The sequence below is a fragment of the Esox lucius genome, chromosome 19, assembly GCF_011004845.1.
Source record: "Esox lucius isolate fEsoLuc1 chromosome 19, fEsoLuc1.pri, whole genome shotgun sequence".
NCBI classification, from domain to species: Eukaryota; Metazoa; Chordata; class Actinopteri; order Esociformes; family Esocidae; genus Esox; species Esox lucius.
The window spans coordinates 12,971,166-12,991,134 of NC_047587.1; the positions used below are offsets into that span (position 1 = coordinate 12,971,166).

At 42.9% G+C, this 19,969-nt stretch overlaps 1 protein-coding gene across 2 annotated transcripts; it reads left to right on the forward strand.

Annotated features, from left to right (window-relative positions):
• Positions 1-10,298: 10,298 nt before the first annotated feature.
• On the forward strand, positions 10,299-19,485 carry LOC105021809 (uncharacterized protein C3orf20). 2 transcript variants are annotated; one of them, XM_034288237.1, is made up of 10 exons: positions 10,299-10,381; positions 11,224-11,349; positions 11,588-11,807; positions 12,951-13,182; positions 13,480-13,578; positions 13,720-14,077; positions 14,183-14,299; positions 16,898-17,040; positions 17,236-17,352; positions 19,090-19,485. In XM_034288237.1, exons 1-10 carry the CDS (start codon positions 10,355-10,357, stop codon positions 19,187-19,189), a joined length of 1,539 nt encoding a protein of 512 aa, XP_034144128.1. In that variant the 5' UTR covers positions 10,299-10,354; the 3' UTR covers positions 19,190-19,485. The 2 variants fall into 2 exon arrangements, with proteins under 2 accessions (XP_034144128.1, XP_034144129.1); XM_034288238.1 differs by having other exon boundaries at positions 11,651-11,807.
• Positions 19,486-19,969: the final 484 nt, after the last annotated feature.

Sequence of the window (19,969 nt, forward strand, 5' to 3'; positions counted from 1 at the left end):
TGTCTTTCATTGCACCTGTACACAGTCTGCTAAAAATGTACCAACGTTACGGCACCTGGAACTGCCTCAAATTAAGACGTGACATCCTCATCCAACACAGAAACCATGTCAAATGGTCACTTTAAACAAGGCATAATTAATGAAAATATCAACTGACTTAATCGCTGGTAACCTTCTAAGACATTAAAGGAGATGTCCCTCCAATTGGATAGGAGGCCTGTATAAGTCATTATTTAGAAACATTTACAGTGTCCATATCTAAGATAGCATCTTTGATTCAACAAACATTCTCTTCCTTCTAGCTCCAGCGCCCACAACCATAAGTTTTTCCATCTCTTCAAAAACTTGCGACGAGCAAGGTATGACTCAACTTACATCAGCTATTTTATTTTATTTTATCTAGACTTCAGTCATTTGGACAAAAATATCTTGAAGTTTTAGTCACATTTCTGTAAACTGAAAAATTTACCTATAATAAACATGTATCACTCACTAAATTGCCACACTACACACTTCGGGTAAAATTGTCTAGAGCAGGTAAAACTGTCAACTTTACAGACCACATTGACAAGTAGCCAACAAGCCTCACCATCTTTGTTTACGAAATTACCACTGCTTCACATTGTTGTGCTGCCAAGCCTTCTCCATGCAGACACCATAACCATGTGGACAAGTGGTGGTACAAACAATGTCACAGCTAGAGGAACTCCAAGGTCATGGGTTCAATACATCAGGGATCACATTTTTCTGATATTAATAACGAATGCCCTCACAGTGACTGACTTTGGGTGAAAGCAATGAGCCAATTGACAAAAAAGCATTGTATGTAGCCTGATGGCATACATCCTAGATGTTTAAAGATTCTGACCACTGCCCCTGGGTAAATCAGTTAACCCAAACTTCTCTTGTTGTAAGACACTAGAATGTTGGTATGTAACAGCTGTGTGACCTTGACAATGTTGACCTCACAATCAACTTCACTACATACACAAGAATGTGTTGCTATACTGTATTGTGTGGGGATTTTCCGTTCAGGTTGGATTGTTCAGCCGAAGGAAACATGCTGTGAGAAAGCTCAGTGGGATGACCTGTATCAGAGGATCATGGAGAGACTGAAGATGGCCAGGACATCCATGTATGTGTGCACCAGACTAGTGTTCACACCTTACAGTTTGTTGTTAAATTCTGGATTGAAAATTTACTAAACTGGGATTATTTCCCTCTGATTACCAGCGCATACACAACAAGTCCAAGATGCCCAAATGTTTTACTATGAAACAAAAGGTAATGGAACAAAACTACTATGCTGGTTGAATAGAAAATCACCACCTTTGGTCTATACCTGGTAGAAACTTGTTTGCCAGCAAGTGCTGCATAATGTTCTACCATGTTTTTCACATTTTGGTTCCTAAGATTAACAATTTGATTGAGGACAAGGATTTGACTGGGCCATTCGAGGACACTCCTTTTCTTATCTTTAAACCAATCCAGTACTCTTGACTGTGTTATATGACAACTGTCTTGCTAAAAGGTGAACCTCCACTCATGTCCGAGGTCTCTTTCCAACTGATGCAGGTTTTCTGTTTGGATTATTTGATGTTTGGCCCCATCCATCTCACTCCTAATCCTAATCCTTTTCCCAGTCCCTGGTGAGGAAAAGCATCCCATTGACATTATACTTTAATAATACATAGACTTTGTGTACAACCCTGTTTCCATAAAAGTTGGGACGTTGCGTAATTGTGTGTAAATAAAAAGAGAATGCAATGATGTGCAAATCATTTAAAACCTATATTCAATAGAAAACATGTCAGATGTTGAAACTGAGACATTTGATTGTTTCTTGAAAAAGCTATGCCCACTTTGAATTTGATGCCAGCAACACATTTCAGAAAAGTTGGGACAGAGGCAACAAAAGACTGAAAAAGTTGTGTAATGCTTAAAAACTAAACCTGGTGGAATATCACACTATTAATGAGGTCAATTGGCAAAAGGTCAAAAATATTACTGGGTATTAAAAGACCTTTCCAGAGAGGATCGGCCTGTCAGAATTGAAGATGGGGAGGGGTTCACAACTCTGTGGAAGACTGCGCGGGCAAATTGTGCAACAATTTAAGAATAACATTTCTCAACGTAAAAATTGCAAAGAGTTTGGGGATCTAATAATCTACGGTACATAATATCAAATCTCTGTATGCAAAGGACAAGGCCAAAAAACTAAAAGGGGTAGCTGTGATTTTCAGGCCCTCAGATGGCACTGCATTAAAAACAGACATGATTCTGTACTGGACATCACTGCATGGGCTCTGGAACACTTCTCGAAACAAAGTACATTGCTGCCTCCACAAATGCAAGTTAAAACTTTACCATGCAAAGAAGAAACCATATACACTCACCTAAAGGATTATTAGGAACACCATACTAATACTGTGTTTGACCCCCTTTCGCCTTCAGAACTGCCTTAATTCTACGTGGCATTGATTCAACAAGGTGCTAAAAGCATTCTTTAGAAATGTTGGCCCATATTGATAGAATAGCATCTTGCAGTTGATGGAGATTTGTGGGATACACATCCAGGGCACGAAGCTCCCGTTCCACCACATCCCAAAGATGCTCTATTGGGTTGAGATCTGGTGACTGTGGGGTTCATTTCAGTATAGTGAACTCATTGTCATGTTCAAGTAACCAATTTGAAATGATTCAAGCTTTGTGACATGGTGCATTATCCTGCTGGAAGTAGCCATCAGAGGATGGGTACATGGTGGTCATAAAGGGGTGGACATGGTCAGAAACAATGCTCAGGTAGGCCATGGCATTTAAACAATGCCCAATTGGCACTAAGGGGCCTAAAGTGTGCCACGAAAACATCCCCCACACCATTACACCACCACCACCAGCCTGCACAGTGGTAACGAGGCATGATGGATCCATGTTCTCATTCTGTTTACGCCAAATTCTGACTCTACCATCTGAATGTCTCAACAGAAATCGAGACTCATCAGACCAGGCAACATTCTTCCAGTCTTCAACTGTCCAATTTTGGTGAGCTTGTGCAAATTGTAGCCTCTTTTCCCTATTTGTAGTGGAGATGAGTGGTACCCGGTGGGGTCTTCTGCTGTTGTAGCCCATCCGCCTCAAGGTTGTGCATGTTGTGGCTTCACAAATGCTTTGCTGCATACCTCGGTTGTAACGAGTGGTTATTTCAGTCAAAGTTGCTCTTCTATCAGCTTGAAACAGTCGGCCCATTCTCCTCTGACCTCTAGCATCAACAAGGCATTTTCGCCCACAGGACTGCCGCATACTGGATGTTTTTCCCTTTTCACACCATTCTTTGTAAACCCTAGAAATGGTTGTGCGTGAAAATTCCAGTAACTGAGCAGATTGAGAAATACTCAGACCGGCCCGTCTGGCACCAACAAATCACCTTTCTTTTCCATTCTGACATTCAGTTTGGAGTTCAGGAGATTGTCTTGACCAGGACCACACCCCTAAATGCATTGAAGCAACTGCCATGTGATTGGTTGATTAGATAATTGCATTAATGAGAAATTTAACAGGTGTTCCTAATAATCCTTTAGGTGAGTGTATAAACAAGATCAAGATTCCGCTGTCACCTTCTCTGGAACCGAGCTCATTTAAGATGGACTGGGGCGAAGTGCAAAACTGTCCCGTGGACTGACGAATCAAAATGTGAAATTATTTTTGGGAATCATGGATTATTTTGGGGAATCCTCCAATCTAAAGAGGAGAGAGACCATCCAGCTTTTTATCAGCGCACAGTTCAAACACCAGCATCTGTGATGGTATGAGGAAGCATTAGTGCACATGGCACAGGTGACTTGCACATCTGTGAAGGCACCATTAATGCTAAACAATATATACAGGTTTTGGAGACACATATGTTGCCATCCAGAGAACATATTTTTCAGGGAAGGCCTTGTTTATTTCAGCAATGTAATGCCAAACCACATTCTATACATATTACAGGTGCTGGTCATATAATTAGAATATCATCAAAAAGTTGATTTATTTCAGTAATTCCATTCAAAAAGTTAAACTTGTATAATGTATACATTCATTCCACACAGACTGATATATTTCAAGTGTTTATTTCTTTTAATATTGATGATTATAACTGACAACTAATGAAAACCCCAAATTCAGTATCTCAGAAAATGTGAATATTGTGAAAAGGTTAAATATTGAAGACACCCGGTGCTACACTCTAATCAGCTAATTAACTCAAAACACCTGCAAAGGCCTTTAAATGGTCTCTAAGTCTAGTTCTGTAGGCTACACAATCATGGGGAAGACTGCTGACTTGACAGCTGTCCAAAAGATGACCATTGACACCTTGCAAGGAGGGCATGCCACAAAAGGTCATATCTAAAGAGGCTGGCTGTTCACAGAGCTCTGTGTCCAAGCACATTAATAGAGAGGCGAAGGGAAGGAAAAGATGTGGTAGAAAAAGGTGTACAAGCAATAGGAATAACCACACCCTGGAGAGGATTGTGAAACAAAACCCATTCAAAAATGTGGGGGAGATTCACAAAGAGTGGACTGCAGCTGGAGTCAGTGCTTCAAGAACCACCACGCACAGACGTATGCAAGACATGGGTTTCAGCTGTCGCATTCCTTGTGTCAAGCCACTCTTGAACAAGACACAGCGTCAGAATCGTCTCGCCTGGGCTAAAGACTAAAAGGACAGGACTGCTGCTGAGTGGTCCAAAGTTATGTTCTGGGATGAAAGTAAATTTTGCATTTCCTTTGGAAATCAAGGTCCCAGAGTCTGGAGGAAGAGAGGAGAGGCACAGAATCCACGTTGCTTCAAGTCCAGTGTAAAGTTTCCACAGTCAGTGATGGTTTGGGGTGCCATGTCATCTGCTGGTGTTGGTCCACTGTGTTTTCTGAGGTCTAAGGTCAATGCAGCCGTCTACCAGGAAGTTTTAGAGCATTTCATGCTTCCTGCTGCTTACCAACTTTATGGAGATGCAGATTTCATTTTCCAACAGGACTTGGCACCTGCTCACAGTGCCAAAGCTACCAGTACCTGGTTTAAGGACCATGGTATCCCTGTTCTTAATTGGCCAGCAAACTCGCCTGACCTTAACCTTATAGAAAATCTATGGGGTATTGTGAAGAGGAAGATGCGATACGCCAGACCCAACAATGCAGAAGAGCTGAAGGCCACTATCAGAGCAACCTGGGCTCTCATAACACCTGAGCAGTGCCACAGACTGATTGACTCCATGCCACACCGCATTGCTGCAGTAATTCAGGCAAAAGGAGCCCCAACTAAGTATTGAGTGCTGTACATGCTCATACTTTTCATGTTCATACTTTTCAGGTGGCCAACATTTCAAAAAATATTTTTTTTGTATTGGTCTTGAGTAATATTCTAATTTTCAGAGATACTGAATTTGGGATTTTCATTAGTTGTCAGTTATAATCATCACAATTAAAAGAAATAAACATTTGAAATATATCAGTCTGTGTGCAATGAATGAATATAATATACAAGTTTAACTTTTTGAATGGAATTACTGACATAAATCAACTTTTTGATTATATGACCAGCACCTTTACAACAGCATGGCTCCATAGTAAAGGTGTCTGGGTGCTAAATTGCCCTGCCTGCAGTCCAGACCTGTCACCCATTGAAAACGTTTGGCGCATTATGAAACAGAAAATCAGTTCTAGTCCCAGACTGTAACAATAAAAAATTTGCTGTTATTTTTTGTTGCTATTATGTTTCATTCTATTCTGTAGAAGCCGACTCTGATTTAAAAAAGTGGATATTCATCTAATTCCTCATCATTTATTCATTGTAACAGGCCCACAATTTGGTTCCTAAAGTCCAAATATTTAGACCCCATTTTCTCCAAATGTTTTTGTGCTGTACACTTAAAAAATATAAAATGACTAAAATGTATTTATTCCTTTTTTGGCCATCAATTTACACATAGTTCCTCGTAATGAAAAAGCACAAACCTGTTTATAGAAATTTGTAACAATTTATTGAGTATAAAAAAACGGAAATATCTCATATACATAAGTATTCATACCCTTTATTCAGGACTGTGTAGAAGCACCTTTATCAGCAATAACATATTTGAGTCTTCATGGGCATTGCTGCTACTAGCTTAGCACTCCTGGATTTCATCAGTTTCTGAATTCTTTCCTTGTAGATCCACTCAAGCTCTGTCAGATTGGATGGAAAACGTTGTTTAACTTGGCATTCAGGCCTAACAATTGGATTTTTGGCCTTCTCAAATGATGAGGAATTAGATGAATATCCACTTTTTTAAATCAGAGTCGGCTTCTACAGAATAGAATGAAACATAATAATATTTTTCCTAATGATCTCAGAGTCCTTCAGGCTGCATGTCGTAAACCTTTTACTCAGGAGTGGCTTTCATCTAGTCTCTTTACTATAAAGGCCTGATTGACGGAGTGCTGCAGAGATGTTTGTCCTTCTGACTGGTTCTTTCATCACTGCATAGAAATTATGTTAGAGTGGCCATTGGGTTCTTGGTCACCTCCCTGTTTTTTCCTTGTATATAGACTGTGAAGTGTGAGACCTTATATATACAGATGTTCCTTTCCAAATCAAGTCCAATCAACTGAATTTGCCAAAAGGTGAACTCCAATTAAGTTGAGAGACATCTCAACAATGATCAAGAGGATACAGGATACATGTGAGCTCAATTTGCAATGTCATGGCAAAGGGTCGGAATACTCATATACACAAGATATTTAAGTTTTTCTCGCTTTGTTATATATTTAATTAATTATAAATGAAGTCTATAACAGAACAAAATGTGGAGAGGCTGATCTAAATATACCCTCTTAAGGCAGTATATATGGCTGTTTCAGAGGCATGAGATTTAAAAGCAGTCCTCATCACGAGAAGTGATAAACGCTACCTTGCAAGTGTAAAAGCTGATTGCACAAATAGCATTCAGCAATCAGTGGTGGTAGTCGCAGTAGCTCTGCCGGAGGTATTTGGTGATGATAACATCCATTCATGCCCCAATTTTTACTTCAACATAGTCTGAAATACACATACAAATAATAGCCTAAATTTGGGCTTATTTTGCTGAGAGGCAATTAGGAAATGTGCTATCTTTCCCCTGTGCGTTTAAATTACATTTAGATTGCATTAACCTATTTGCCAAATGTATTTATATCAGTTTTATTTAATTTCATTCTATTCAGTTCTATTCCATTCTAGTCCTTCGTGTTTGATTGTAGTCTCTTCTATTCCATTATTTTCTATTCTGTTCTTTCTATTCTGTTCTTTCTTTCACCTTTTACACCAACAGAATGTATTCCCATGCAAGCTTTATAGCTCTTTCAATTACTTTGAGTGTGTCCATTTCTCAATGAGCGTGTGACCTCTCGCTTCATGACAAGGTGGCCCTCTTTTTTCATTCAGTATGACTTCATTTAATACAGAAAATTGCAGACAAAGGAGCGAGCAGAGAAAGGGATGAACAGACCGCCGATCCTCCGTCACTATGGAGACGCCAAGCCGCTCATTAAGGACCAGAAGAAGACAGGAGGATGTGGTGGTGGAGGAAGAGGAGGAGGACGAGGATATGGAGAAGTCGAATCAGGACCACAGGGTTTGCCATACTCACTGTGGAAGACAATGCCACAGATACCAGAGATGAACCAGGAGGACCATAATTCAACGCGACAGAAACTACACTACGGTATCAATGATGGATCCTCGTTCATTTAGTATCCTTACCTGCTCTCTACCTGATCTTGTCCAAACAACTGTACTTGCTTTCTAAATAGTAGGCAGTATTTGGAGAAAAAAAAAAGGACCATACAAAAAGGGTTCCATAATTTTTCTTTAGTTGTTGCTGTAGGAGAACCTGTCCCCCAAAGTTCTGCCTACAACCCAAAAAAGCTATATTTAGAACCACACTGATCGGCCATAACATTATGACTACTGGACTGTGCTCATAATGTGGGTGGGATATATTAGGCAGCAAATGAACATTCTGTCCTCAAAGTTGATGTTTTAGAAGCAGGAAAAATGGGCAAGCGTAAGGACCAAATTGTGATGGCTAGACGACTGGGTCAGAGCATCTCCAAAACTGCTGCCATTGTGGGTTGTTGCCAGTCTGCAGTGGTCAGTACCTATCAAAAGTGGTCCAAGGAAGGAAAAGCGGAGAACCGGCGACAGGGTCATGGGCAGCTCATTGATGCACATGAGTGAAAGCTGGCCCGTGTGGTCTGATCCAACAAACAAGCTATCGTTGCTCAAATTGCAGAAAAAGTAAATGCTGGTACTGATAGAAAGGTGTCAGAACACACAGTGCATCACAGTTTGTTGCATATGGGGCTGCGTAGCCGCAGACCAGTCGGGGTGTACATGCTGACCACACTGCTGAAAGCATCTACAATGGGCACGTGAGCATCAGAACTGGACCACGGAGCAATGGAAGAAGGTGGCCTGGTCTGATGAATCACGTTTCCTTTTACATCATGTGGATAGCCGGGTTGCGGGTCGCTTACCTGAAGAACACATGGCACCAAGATGCACTATGGGAAGAAGGCAAGCCAGCGGAGGCAGTGTGATGCTTTGGGCAATATTCTGCTCGGAAACCTTGGGTCCTGCCATTCATGTGGATGTTACTTTGACACGTACCACCTACCTAAGCATTGTTTCAGACCATGTGCACCCTTTCATGGCAACGGTATTCCCTGATGGCATTGCCCTCTTTCAGCAGGATAATGCGCCCTGCCACAAAGCAGGGCGCATTATGGTTCAGGAATGGTTTGAGGAACACAACAACGAGTTCAAGGTGTTGACTTGGCCTCAAAATTCTACAGATATCAATCCAATCGAGCATCTGTGGGATGTGCTGGGCAAACAGGTCCAATCCATGGAGGCCTCACCTCGCAACTAACAGGACTTAAAGCATCTGCTGCTAACGTCTTGGTACCAGATACCACAGCACACATTCAGAGGTCTAGTGGAGTCCTTGCCTCGACGGGTCTGGGCTGTTTTGGAAGCAAAATGGGGACCTACACAATATTAGGCAGCTAGTCATAATGTTATAGCTGCTCTGTGAAAAAAATTTGCCTTCTCTGGATAAAAAAAAAATGGGGACAGGTGAGGCACCATTTTAGTATGCAAATGAGCCAATGTCAGGAATCAAAGCAACTACACACTAGAGGACACTGTAAGATAAAACTAGTCCTTTGATATATGTTGCAATAATGTTCAGTAAGCAGTGCATTCATAATAGAATCTAGTATGTATAGGGTGGCCATATTTTCAAACCTCCAAACTGGGACCCTTGTCTAACAGCTTGTTAACGCATGCGCACATGTATGCGCTTATGCACGCATGTTGATCATAATGCGTGATTGTGGTTGGTGGAGCTTTGAGCTTTGATGAGAATTGTTGCTACGCAGTTCTACGCAGTTGTTTGTTTGGCTCAGACTGGTATGTGGAAACAGTACAGTATTATCATTAGCTTATTATTATTTATTTTTTTGTGGTGAAAACTGGGACAATTTGGTAGTGAATGTCAGAAACTGGGAAAGGTTTGTGTTTTACAGATATTTGTGGGGGTCCGAGACACCCAGCTTGAAACCGGGACAGTCCCGGGCAAACCGGGACGTCTGGTCAACCTATGCAGACAGGAAGTAATTATTATGTTCTTCATGAAGACACTTTGACCCTTAACTCCACCAGCTACATCTCTGGTCAGGTGGCCGTGTGTCACAGCCACTCTGCACTGTCCTGTGGAGGGTTTTATACCAACGTGTTCAGTGATCACATCAACCCTGTTATTCTGGCCAGCGTTACTGCTTCAGGAAGAGGAACTGTCACCCATCCTCTCAGGTTAATACCCTCCACGACAGCACACGCAAACACACATGCATTTGACCCAGAAATCAAAACATGTAAGGACACAAGTACACAAAAATGTGGATTAAACACACACACTGACCACCTCAACTTAGTAAGACTAGTCAGGATCATAGCATTCGGTTGGGTATCTCTGAAAAACAGGGGAGTCATCTTGAGTGTTTATGTGTCTGAAAGGATAAGCTTGTAATAATGGTGGATTAATGGGGCAGAGCTATGCCTCTGATGGATGTTACATGATCTCTGGCGAGGGAATGGGCCTAAGTACTTCAACTTACGGCTGTAGCTACTGTGTCCCGTGATCTGTGTCATAGACCCCCCCCCCCCCCCCCCCCCCGCCACTCTGTTCTCCGCAGCAGTGCTGTGACGGCCTTGTGGGATCAGAACGGTGGGCGGACGAGCAATCCTGACGGAGCTGTCACTAAGAAGTGGACTTGGCCGGGTCGGACTGGCACAATGTTAAAGGACGGCGTGACTATACAGGTGGGAAAGACACAATGGCACAGCCGGCGCTGTCCAACATCGTAGGGATGTACTCAGGATGAATCGATGAATGGACAGATGCATGGCTTCACTGACGCTTGTGCTGGAAATAAAAGGGTAACGTCAGGCTAACGTTATAAGAATTTGGACAATGACCCGATTTTAGGGAACTATCCCCCACGTGTGTTGTGGCGTTGTAACAAGGCAATAACTGCAAATTGGATATCATGAAATTGAGAGCGGAGAAAGAAAAACACCAACGATGCAATGTAACTCCAGTGACTCAATATGAAACCAACAAAAACATGTCAAATTATTTCAAACAAATACTCCACGTTTATTAGAAATATTATTGTTACAAATATTTCCAAAAGTTGTGTTGACTTAACGCGAACAAATACTGTCATGTCATTAGTGAAAGCAACAGGAACGTGATGGACATTAGTCCCGCTTTGTTCACCGCATTTCCTTCCAGAAGGACATGCTGGTTCAGCGATGCTTCGAAACAATCTCCAGAGAAGGTTTCGCCAGGGGCGTAGATTTGTGGGGAACAGGGGTCATGATCCACCTAATATTACAGACAGGTACATTTTAACCCCCGTAAAAGAATGGAAATCCAGGGATCCACAGATCCTGACCCTCCCAATATGCAATTCAACCCTACAGTGTTGGGTTCAGTGCTGGCTTTTAAGAGCCGTATGTTGCCCTGACAGATGCTGTAAACCAAGGGCTTCCAAGGCACCACAGTCACATGTCAGAAAAAGGTTATTATCCTCCCATCCGTTTGTTACCTTCAGGTTAGGCCGGGACAGATGAAGATGCCCTGTGCTCCTCTCCACCAGGTGTCTGATCAGATCTCTGTGCGGCTGTTGAGTGGCACCTGCGCCCTCCTCGTCTTCAGGGGTCAGAAGGAGATGGTCCAGCTCCCGCTGTCTCCGCTCTCCCGCCAGGTCCTTCCGAAGGCAACGGTCAGGACAAAGCAATGTGATATCCACCATATGTTGTTTCAAAGAGCTCTTTTCAAACACGACAAGCTACATTCATCAACACGCTAAGCCTAGTTCTGGGCGGACATGCTATGTTAATAGTTTTTCCACTAAGCCTGCCTGTCCTCTGGGTCCAGGATCTATCTCTGACTGAGCAAATGTGTTGGTGATGGGTGAATTCCTACCGGTGAACGGTGTGACTTGTGGTTGTGTCCCACAGGCCTGTCTGCAGACGGAGGGGGTGGCGTTCACCTCTCCAACCGCAGATTATTCTGTGTTTCAGGGACCAGTGCATTCCAGTGAGGGCCCAGTGAGGGCGAAACTGGAAAAACCATGTCCGTTCCAGAGAGCAGGTCGGGCAGGACGGGAGCTCACAAGACTCCAGAGGAGAGTATTTAAGATCCTGGACGACTGGCTGGAGTTTTATCGTAACTGCACAGGTAAAAAACGTTTTTCCCCACAAGAAAAGGTCAGTCAATGAGGGGGAAAGGAATCGGTTTGGGTGTACTAACTAATGACATTCTGATTCTGCAGACAGTTCTGGTGTGCTAACTAATGACATTCTGATTCTGCAGACGGTTCTGGTGTGCTAACTAATGACATTCTGATTCTGCAGACGGTTCTGGTGTACTAACTAATGACATTCTGATTCTGCAGACGGTTCTGGTGTACTAACAACATTCTGATTCTGCAGACGGTTCTGGTGTACTAACTAATGACATTCTGATTCTGCAGACGGTTCTGGTGTACTAACTAATGACATTCTGATTCTACAGATGGTTTTGGAGAGGGAGTACTGACTGATGATAGTATAATACTGCAGCTGGTTCTGGTGTAGAAACTAATGACATTCTGATTCTGCAGACGGTTCTGGTGTACTAACAACATTCTGATTCTGCAGACGGTTCTGGTGTACTAACTAATGACATTCTGATTCTGCAGACGGTTCTGGTGTACTAACAACATTCTGATTCTGCAGACGGTTCTGGTGTACTAACTAATGACATTCTGATTCTGCTGACGGTTCTGGTGTACTAACTAATGACATTCTGATTCTGCAGACGGTTCTGGTGTACTAACTAATGACATTCTGATTCTGCAGACGGTTCTGGTGTACTAACTAATGACATTCTGATTCTGCAGACGGTTCTGGTGTACTAACTAATGACATTCTGATTCTGCAGACGGTTCTGGTATACTAACTAATGACATTCTGATTCTACAGATGGTTTTGGAGAGGGAGTACTGACTGATGATATTATAATACTGCAGCTGGTTCTGGTGTAGAAACTAATGACATTCTGATTCTGCAGACGGTACTGGTGTACTAACAACATTCGGATTCTGCAGATGGTTCTGGTGTACTAACTAATGACATTCTGATTCTGCAGACGGTTCTGGTATACTGATGTGGATGTATGTGGTGATGGATGGAGAAATTGCTTGAACTGTTCTGTGTATTCGTAAGAATTGAAGCCAGTAGTCCAAATATGAAATTAAATGCTCTGTGAATTCTGATTTGGAGTCTCATATACATTTTAACCTCTGTCATGATGTCATGATTGTCCTCTGGTCTTGATCAGGAATCAAGTGCCCAGATAAGGAACGAATGCCAGATGGCCTGGTTCGGCCCAGACAGAAGAGAGTAATCCAATCAACCCCTCTTGGGTCTCTGAACCCCACCAAAGAAATGTCAGACAGTACAATAGGTCTAAAATATAGAGACAGCACAGAGCTACAAACCAACCCCAGACACCTGCCACTGACCACACCTGCAGATGTCCCACTTCCTGGTTCCACCTTCAAGTTGTCACGGTAACATGATGTTTGATATGTGTTATTATTTCCCTATCTCTGTGGATAATATGCTGGTGATTATGATGATACTTTTTTGGTTAAAATGACGAATGGATGATGTCCTGATTATTATATGAATGTCTCGATAATAGATTATGATGGAGGATGTGGTGCTTGCAGAACATAGACACCCTCTCTCTCTGTTTGCAGGTCATTAACTCCCTCTCTGTTTTCCAGGACACTGACTCTTGTTTTGCAAGTCATTGACTCCCTCTTGCTATTTGCAGAGCATTGACTCATTTTCTCTGTTTGCAGGACATTAACTCAGAAGAAAAAGGGAGGGGAGAAGAGAGTGGAGCTTCTTCACTTCTGCCAGCCAGGGACCTCCAGAATCCACAATGACATCAAACTGGAGTAAGAACCAAACAACCCCTGACATGACCCCCTCCTCCACCACTTCCTCCACCTTGTCATTCTTCACCTCCTCCTTCCTTTTCTACTTCTAATTGTCTTTCTTGCATCTTGTCTTATGAAAACATCTCCCATCCCCCCCAGTTCTGGAGGGAACCTGAGACGCAGTCCAGAGCTCCACCCTATTGCCCTGACCCACCACTACCCATCCACCACCCCCTGCGGCGCCTCCAGACCGTGTCCTGCCCAGCTCAGGGCCATTCTTCTGGGGGAAGAGGGACCGAACCACAGGCGGTGCCACTGTAGCTCCAGGCTGATGCCACTCCTGACAGACCTGGAGTATGATGCCTTCATCCAGGGCCAGCCCCCCCACAGCGAACAGATCCTGGTGGTTTGCGTGACCCCCCTCTTCGCTCTCCACACCTCATCGCAACCCGACGCGGGGCTGCTTGATCGGCTGTACCAGAGGAGGAACAGAAACAGGACAATGCCATGCTATCAGGTTGATGATAATTCCACCCTAACTGGTTTCGACATTACTTGGCATTACACTGGTTGGTTGGGGCGGGGGTGCAACCATTTCATGCTCGACTATGTCCCTCTACAGAGTCAGTTGGACTCGTTCCGCCTGGTGAGGTACGAGTTGTCTGCAGGGAAGACCTGCCCTGGCACCCATAATGCACTTCTGCAGCAGAGACACAACGTTGCCCCGGGGATGTTTCTGGTCAGTTGGGAAAGAAATATATCTCTTAACCTGGACAGCTTGTCTGTTAGCTTTCAGACCACAAATGCATTGCACACAATGTAAAAAGACATTCTTAATCTACAAATGAAAAAAGGGGTTGTAATCTAATCTCTGCTATTTGTCAAGAACTGACTAATATTGCATTTCTGGGTTTGTATTTACAGAAATTAGAGTTACAGTTAAATCCTGAATTTAACGATTGTATTTCACATTTGTGTATCATGTTTTTGCACAGCTTCATCTGTGGTCAACTTTTTGATTGGTCAAGGATTGGCTGTTTCTCAACTGTCAAATGTCTGGTTGGAATAGATGTAGACAGCAATAAAACCTGAGTTGGGACAGGTTTTAGAACGGACGCCATGTTTTGGTGACGTAAAAATATAGGAGAAATTCTGAGAACTCTCTATGAAATGGGCCAGCAGCAAACAGAAATGGGCCAGCAGCAAACAGAAACAGAGAGGCATAATGCATGTAAATTCATGTTTTAAGAATTAGCATTAGGGATAATGTGCATGCAAGTCTATATTGTGTTGTAATCAAGATATGCCTGTCTGCTTTCACAAAAAACTAAAAAGAAATTAAGAGAAACAGCATGAACCAGCAGCATAATAAGATTATATTCAACTTTATTGTCATTTAACAGTACGAGTACAGTACAATGAAATGCAGTTAGCATCTAACCAGATGTGCAAATAAAAGAAGTATTAGGTACGTTACAAGTGTATGTTACAAATGGAATGTATAGATGTGCAATGAAGGCAAATACACTGCAAAATGGCAATTCTAAATGAGCAAAATAAGGCAAGGCAGAAAATGTACAAATTTACAAGTATTAAGTATATGTATGTGCAAGCAGGAATTAATAGATGTGGGATTAGGCAAATGCAAGTACAAAAGGCCATTCTGACTGTGCAACCGAGAAAGTTGGAGGTGTAAAATGTGGACCAGCAACGAGGTAGACATGTCTACCTAGCATCTGAAGAAAAGAAAAAGCAAATACAATGGCAAATGTGCAAAGCAGGCAAACTGAAGGTGCAAGGTGGCATGTGCAACTGAAATGTAGGGAAAACAGCAATGAGGTCCCTGAGGTAGACTGGTAGTACAAGGGAGTAGTGCAACAAGGTGCCTGAGAGGCAGTACTAAGCGGTGGGTGGTTATGGTTAGTGATGTTGTGGGTCACTGAGTCCAGCAGGGTTACAGTAGATGGGAAGACGCTGTTCCTGAGCCTGCTGGTGCGAGAACGATGAGACCTGTCTGATGGTAGGAGGGCAAACAGTTTGTGGCATGGATGTGAAGTGACTTAACAGTGACTATTGTGGTGAAAGGGGAAGTCTCTGAATATTCAGCCTTTTTTGCTCTGAGTATAAGCGGTGTCATGGGGAAAGGTCCACAATGTTTGCTACAGAGTTGAGGGGAAGAAGAAGCAGAAGAACTGAGATTGGGCTGGTCAATCCAGCCCGCTGATATCTTAATGCTCCTGTAGATGGCAGCAAAGAATGTATTTCAAAAAGCTTTGACATAATTATGTAATTGTGACGCGTGTCCTGCTGTACATTAAGTAATCATTCCAAGAACTCAAGGGCCTGATTACTGAAAATAACCTGCAATGGCTTGGAGACTCGTACGGGAAAGACTGACTCAACTCAACAGAGTGAAACTATCGTCAATACTGCAATATTTAAAGACCTGCTGTGACTGTTTGACAGATGCACTAGCCAGACTGATGAATAAAAGCGTGACATTACGTCCTTTTTAGACACATAGCACCACACATTCTCTTACATTTTCTCCCACAACAGGTTAGCCGAAGCCCCAGTTCTTTTTAGTTGTTTCCTAGGTCATTACCAGGCAAAAACAGGCGTGGGAGGCAGTAATGGCCCGTTTCTGTTTGTTAATTGAGAGTTCTCATTCCGACACAAACAAAGCCATATTTAAAACCCATAAACAAGGTTGACACATGACCTCATTGCCGGGACTTCTAGAACATTTCTGTCTTTCGACCACTCTCTCTCTGAATCTATAGGATCTCCTCTCTCGTGCTGTTGACCTGTGAGGCGGAAGTATGAGGCTGGAATACGCCCAAGGCAGAAAAGGGCTTTGAGTAAGCCTGTTTGGGAGAAATTGACCCTTCTGGACTCTGCAGGCTGACAGGAACAGCTGCTGCTATAGACTAACAGTAAACAGGTTAACAGGTTCTTCTTTAGTGAAACCTGATACCAGGTTATCATATGACTGGCAGACAGCTGGCAGGGTCTAGATAGGATCGGAATTAAAGGATAAAAGTCTTACAACTGAAACAATTGAGTTCTGTATTGTGTCATATTTAACAAGGCTACAATCTCCTAAGCACCTGCTTAGCAAATTCCGATCAGATCAGGATGTAGATGCAGGTATGAAGAGAGACAAAACATCAGACAGTTTGAGTGCAAGCTAGAGGGATAGAGATAAATTGACAGTGAAAGACACATTTCCACTCTGTGTGGATGGTAAAATGTTTCTAAACTAACTGTAAGTGATGTTTCTTTTGATTGACATATTGATATATCTATACCATGTTTCTTTTCATTCATTCTGTAGATGTACATCCGAGGGAAGCTGCTGTTTGCTGATTACATCTTCAACGGGTACAGCTGTTCAGTGGGGGACCTCCAGAAGCAGATTTCAAAAACCAGGGCGTTCTACAGAATGGGCCAGAGCTTACCCCCAGACTATAGGTTCAGGTAGTACTGGAGTGCTACTGATGTACTAGTGTGTCCTTGAGCAAGGGACTAATGGCTGTCAGTCCCCATGGGTGCTGCTTCCTGTGAGAACACAAAATCATTTAGAAACTGAACCAATTGAGTTAGATTAGATTTTGTTGAACTGAACTGATTTAACTGAGATTTAATTTGATTCTGATTCCTCTGCCCTCCCAGTGGTCAGGTGAACAGTCCCATAGCTGGGGACTCAGATGGCCACCAGACAGCTCAGAAAGCCTCTGGTGCAGGAGGACACATCCACCGGGAAACACGTCCTGTTGAAATCCCAACTAGGTGCTTACAGTCCAAACATAGGCACATACATATATACAAGTATTTGATACACTGCCGATTTTGCAGGTTTCCACTTACAAACCATGTAGAAGTCAAATTTTTATCATAGGTACTCTTCAACTGTGAGTGACGGAATCTAAAACAAAAATCCAGAAAATCCCATTGTATGATTTTTAAGTAATTAATTAGCATTGAATGACATAAGTATTCGATACATCAGAAAAGCAGAACTTAATATTTGGTACAGAAACCTTTGTTTGCCATTACAGAGATCATACGTTTCCTGTAGTTCTTGACCAGGTTTGCACACACTGCAGCAGGGATTTTGGCACACTCCTCCATACAGACCTTCTCCAGATCCTTCAGGTTTCGGGGCTGTCACTGGGCAATACGGACATTCAGCTCCCTCCAAAGATTTTCTATTGGGTTCAGGTCTGGAGACTGGCTAGGCCACTCCAGGACCTTGAGATGCTTCTTACAGAGCCACTCCTTAGTTGCCCTGGCTGTGTGTTTCGGGTCGTTGTCATGCTGGAAGACCCAGCCACGCCCCATCTTCAATGCTCTTACTGAGGGAAGGAGGTTGTTGGCCAAGATCTCGTGATACATGGCCCCATCCATCCTCCCCTCAATACGGTGCAGTCGTCCTATCCCCTTTGCAGAAAAGCATCCCCAAAGAATGATGTTTCCACCTCCATGCTTCACGGTTGGGATGGTGTTCTTGGGGTTGTACTCATTCTTCTTCTTCCTCCAAACACGGCGAGTGGAGTTTAGACAAAAAAGCTAAATTTTTGTCTCATCAAACCACATGACCTTCTCCCATTCCTCCTCTGGATCATCCAGATGGCCATTGGCAAACTTCAGACGGGCCTGGACATGCGCTGGCTTGAGCAGGGGGACCTTGCGTGCGCTGCAGGATTTTAATCCATGATGGCGTAGTGTGTTACTAATGGTTTTCATTGAGACTGTGGTCCCAGCTCTCTTCAGGTCATTGACCAGGTCCTGCCGTGTAGTTCTGGGCTGATCCCTCACCTTCCTCATGATCACTGATGCCCCGCGAGGTGAGATCTTACATGGAGCCCCAGACTGAGGGAGATTGACCATAATCTTGTACTTCTTCCATTTTCTAATAATTGCGCCAACAGTTGTTGCCTTCTCACCAAGCTGCTTGCCTATTGTCCTGTAACCCATCCCAGCCTTGTGCAGGTCTACAATTTTATCCCTGATGTCCTTACACAGCTCTCTGGTCTTGGCCATTGTGGAGTAGTTGGAGTCTGTTTGATTGAGTGTTTGGACTGGTGTCTTTTATACAGGTAACGAGTTCAAACGGGTGCAGTTAATAGAGGAAATTAGTGGAGAACATGAGGGATTCTTAAAGAAAAACGAACAGGTCTGTGGGAGCCGGAATTCTTACTGGTTGGTAGGTGATCAAATACTTGCAATAAAATGCAAATTAATTATTCCGTCACTCACAGTTGAAGAGTACCTATGATAAAAGTTACAGACTTCTACATGCTTTGTAAGTGGGAAAACCTGCAAAATCGGCAGTGTATCAAATACTTGTTCTCCCCACTGTATGATAATGTGAGTGTACCAGGGCCCCGGTATTAACACACAGTGGCCTCGTTGGTGTCTTACTCAATGCAGTGATTGTGACACTGATTTATCATAACGACTCACCATTATGACCTCACATTTACCCGTACTGATCAAAGCGCCGTGCAATGTTTCCGTTTCCAGAAAATCAACGGAGGTACCGCTGACCTCACCTGTCGTGGAAAACAAAAACCCTGGTCTGCTGAAGGCCCGGGGGCGTGCTGGGTCTTATCAGGTGCACTAAAGCACATTGATTTGTCGATGTTAGGTGAGATCTGAGTCTGTGTCATGTCACTGACTTGAATGTGTCTCCTTTCCTTGAATTTAACAAAGCAACTTTCCACATGAACGCACGGCGCAATGTTTTATGGATACGGAACCTCTGGACTCTATATAACAACTATTTAGACTTTTAGATTTAGAAGCTTATCTTCATATGTTCTAGGACAACTGAAAGCTATTTCCATGATTTCAACCAATATTAAAGTGAAATTACCCAAATGATTGTGTGTGGTTGTTAGTGGACATCAGTAACAGTAAACCCAGAGCATTCTGCCCATTGTGACATAACTTCAGCTCAGGAAGTTGTGACATAGCATCCTGACTGACTGATTCACTCAATGACTGATGTAGTAATGACTGATGTAGTTCCAATAATAGAACATAGAAATACATTTTGCCTTGTTATATTGAATGCATATATATATATATTTTATCTATCATTTAAGTATTGTAGCAGTACATTAGGCTACTAAGTGCAAACATTTATTGGCATTTCATACCATTGGATCTTATAAAGTAGCAAAAAGATTGCTCAAGGCAATACAGGAATGAACATAGTCCAAGAGCTGATTCGGCTGTACCATTTAGGGCCGGTTTCGCAGACACAGACTAGGACCAAAAAACGAGCTCATTGGAGTTTTCTATTGAACTTAATTTTTTGGTCCTAGACTAGGCTTAATCAGTGTGTGCGAAACTAGCCCATAGGGTCCCTCTGCAGGCCCGGACAAACTGGCCATGTCGA

Bases quoted from the DNA above. Each gene is read 5' to 3' on its own strand.
- LOC105021809 (XM_034288237.1), top strand. From the start codon at position 10,355: ATGTTAAAGGACGGCGTGACTATACAG. The intron at 14,078-14,182 runs GTTGATGATAAT...GTCCCTCTACAG, and splicing joins GGACAATGCCATGCTATCAG to AGTCAGTTGGACTCGTTCCG. The intron at 17,353-19,089 runs GTGCTTACAGTC...TTCCGTTTCCAG, and splicing joins CCTGTTGAAATCCCAACTAG to AAAATCAACGGAGGTACCGC.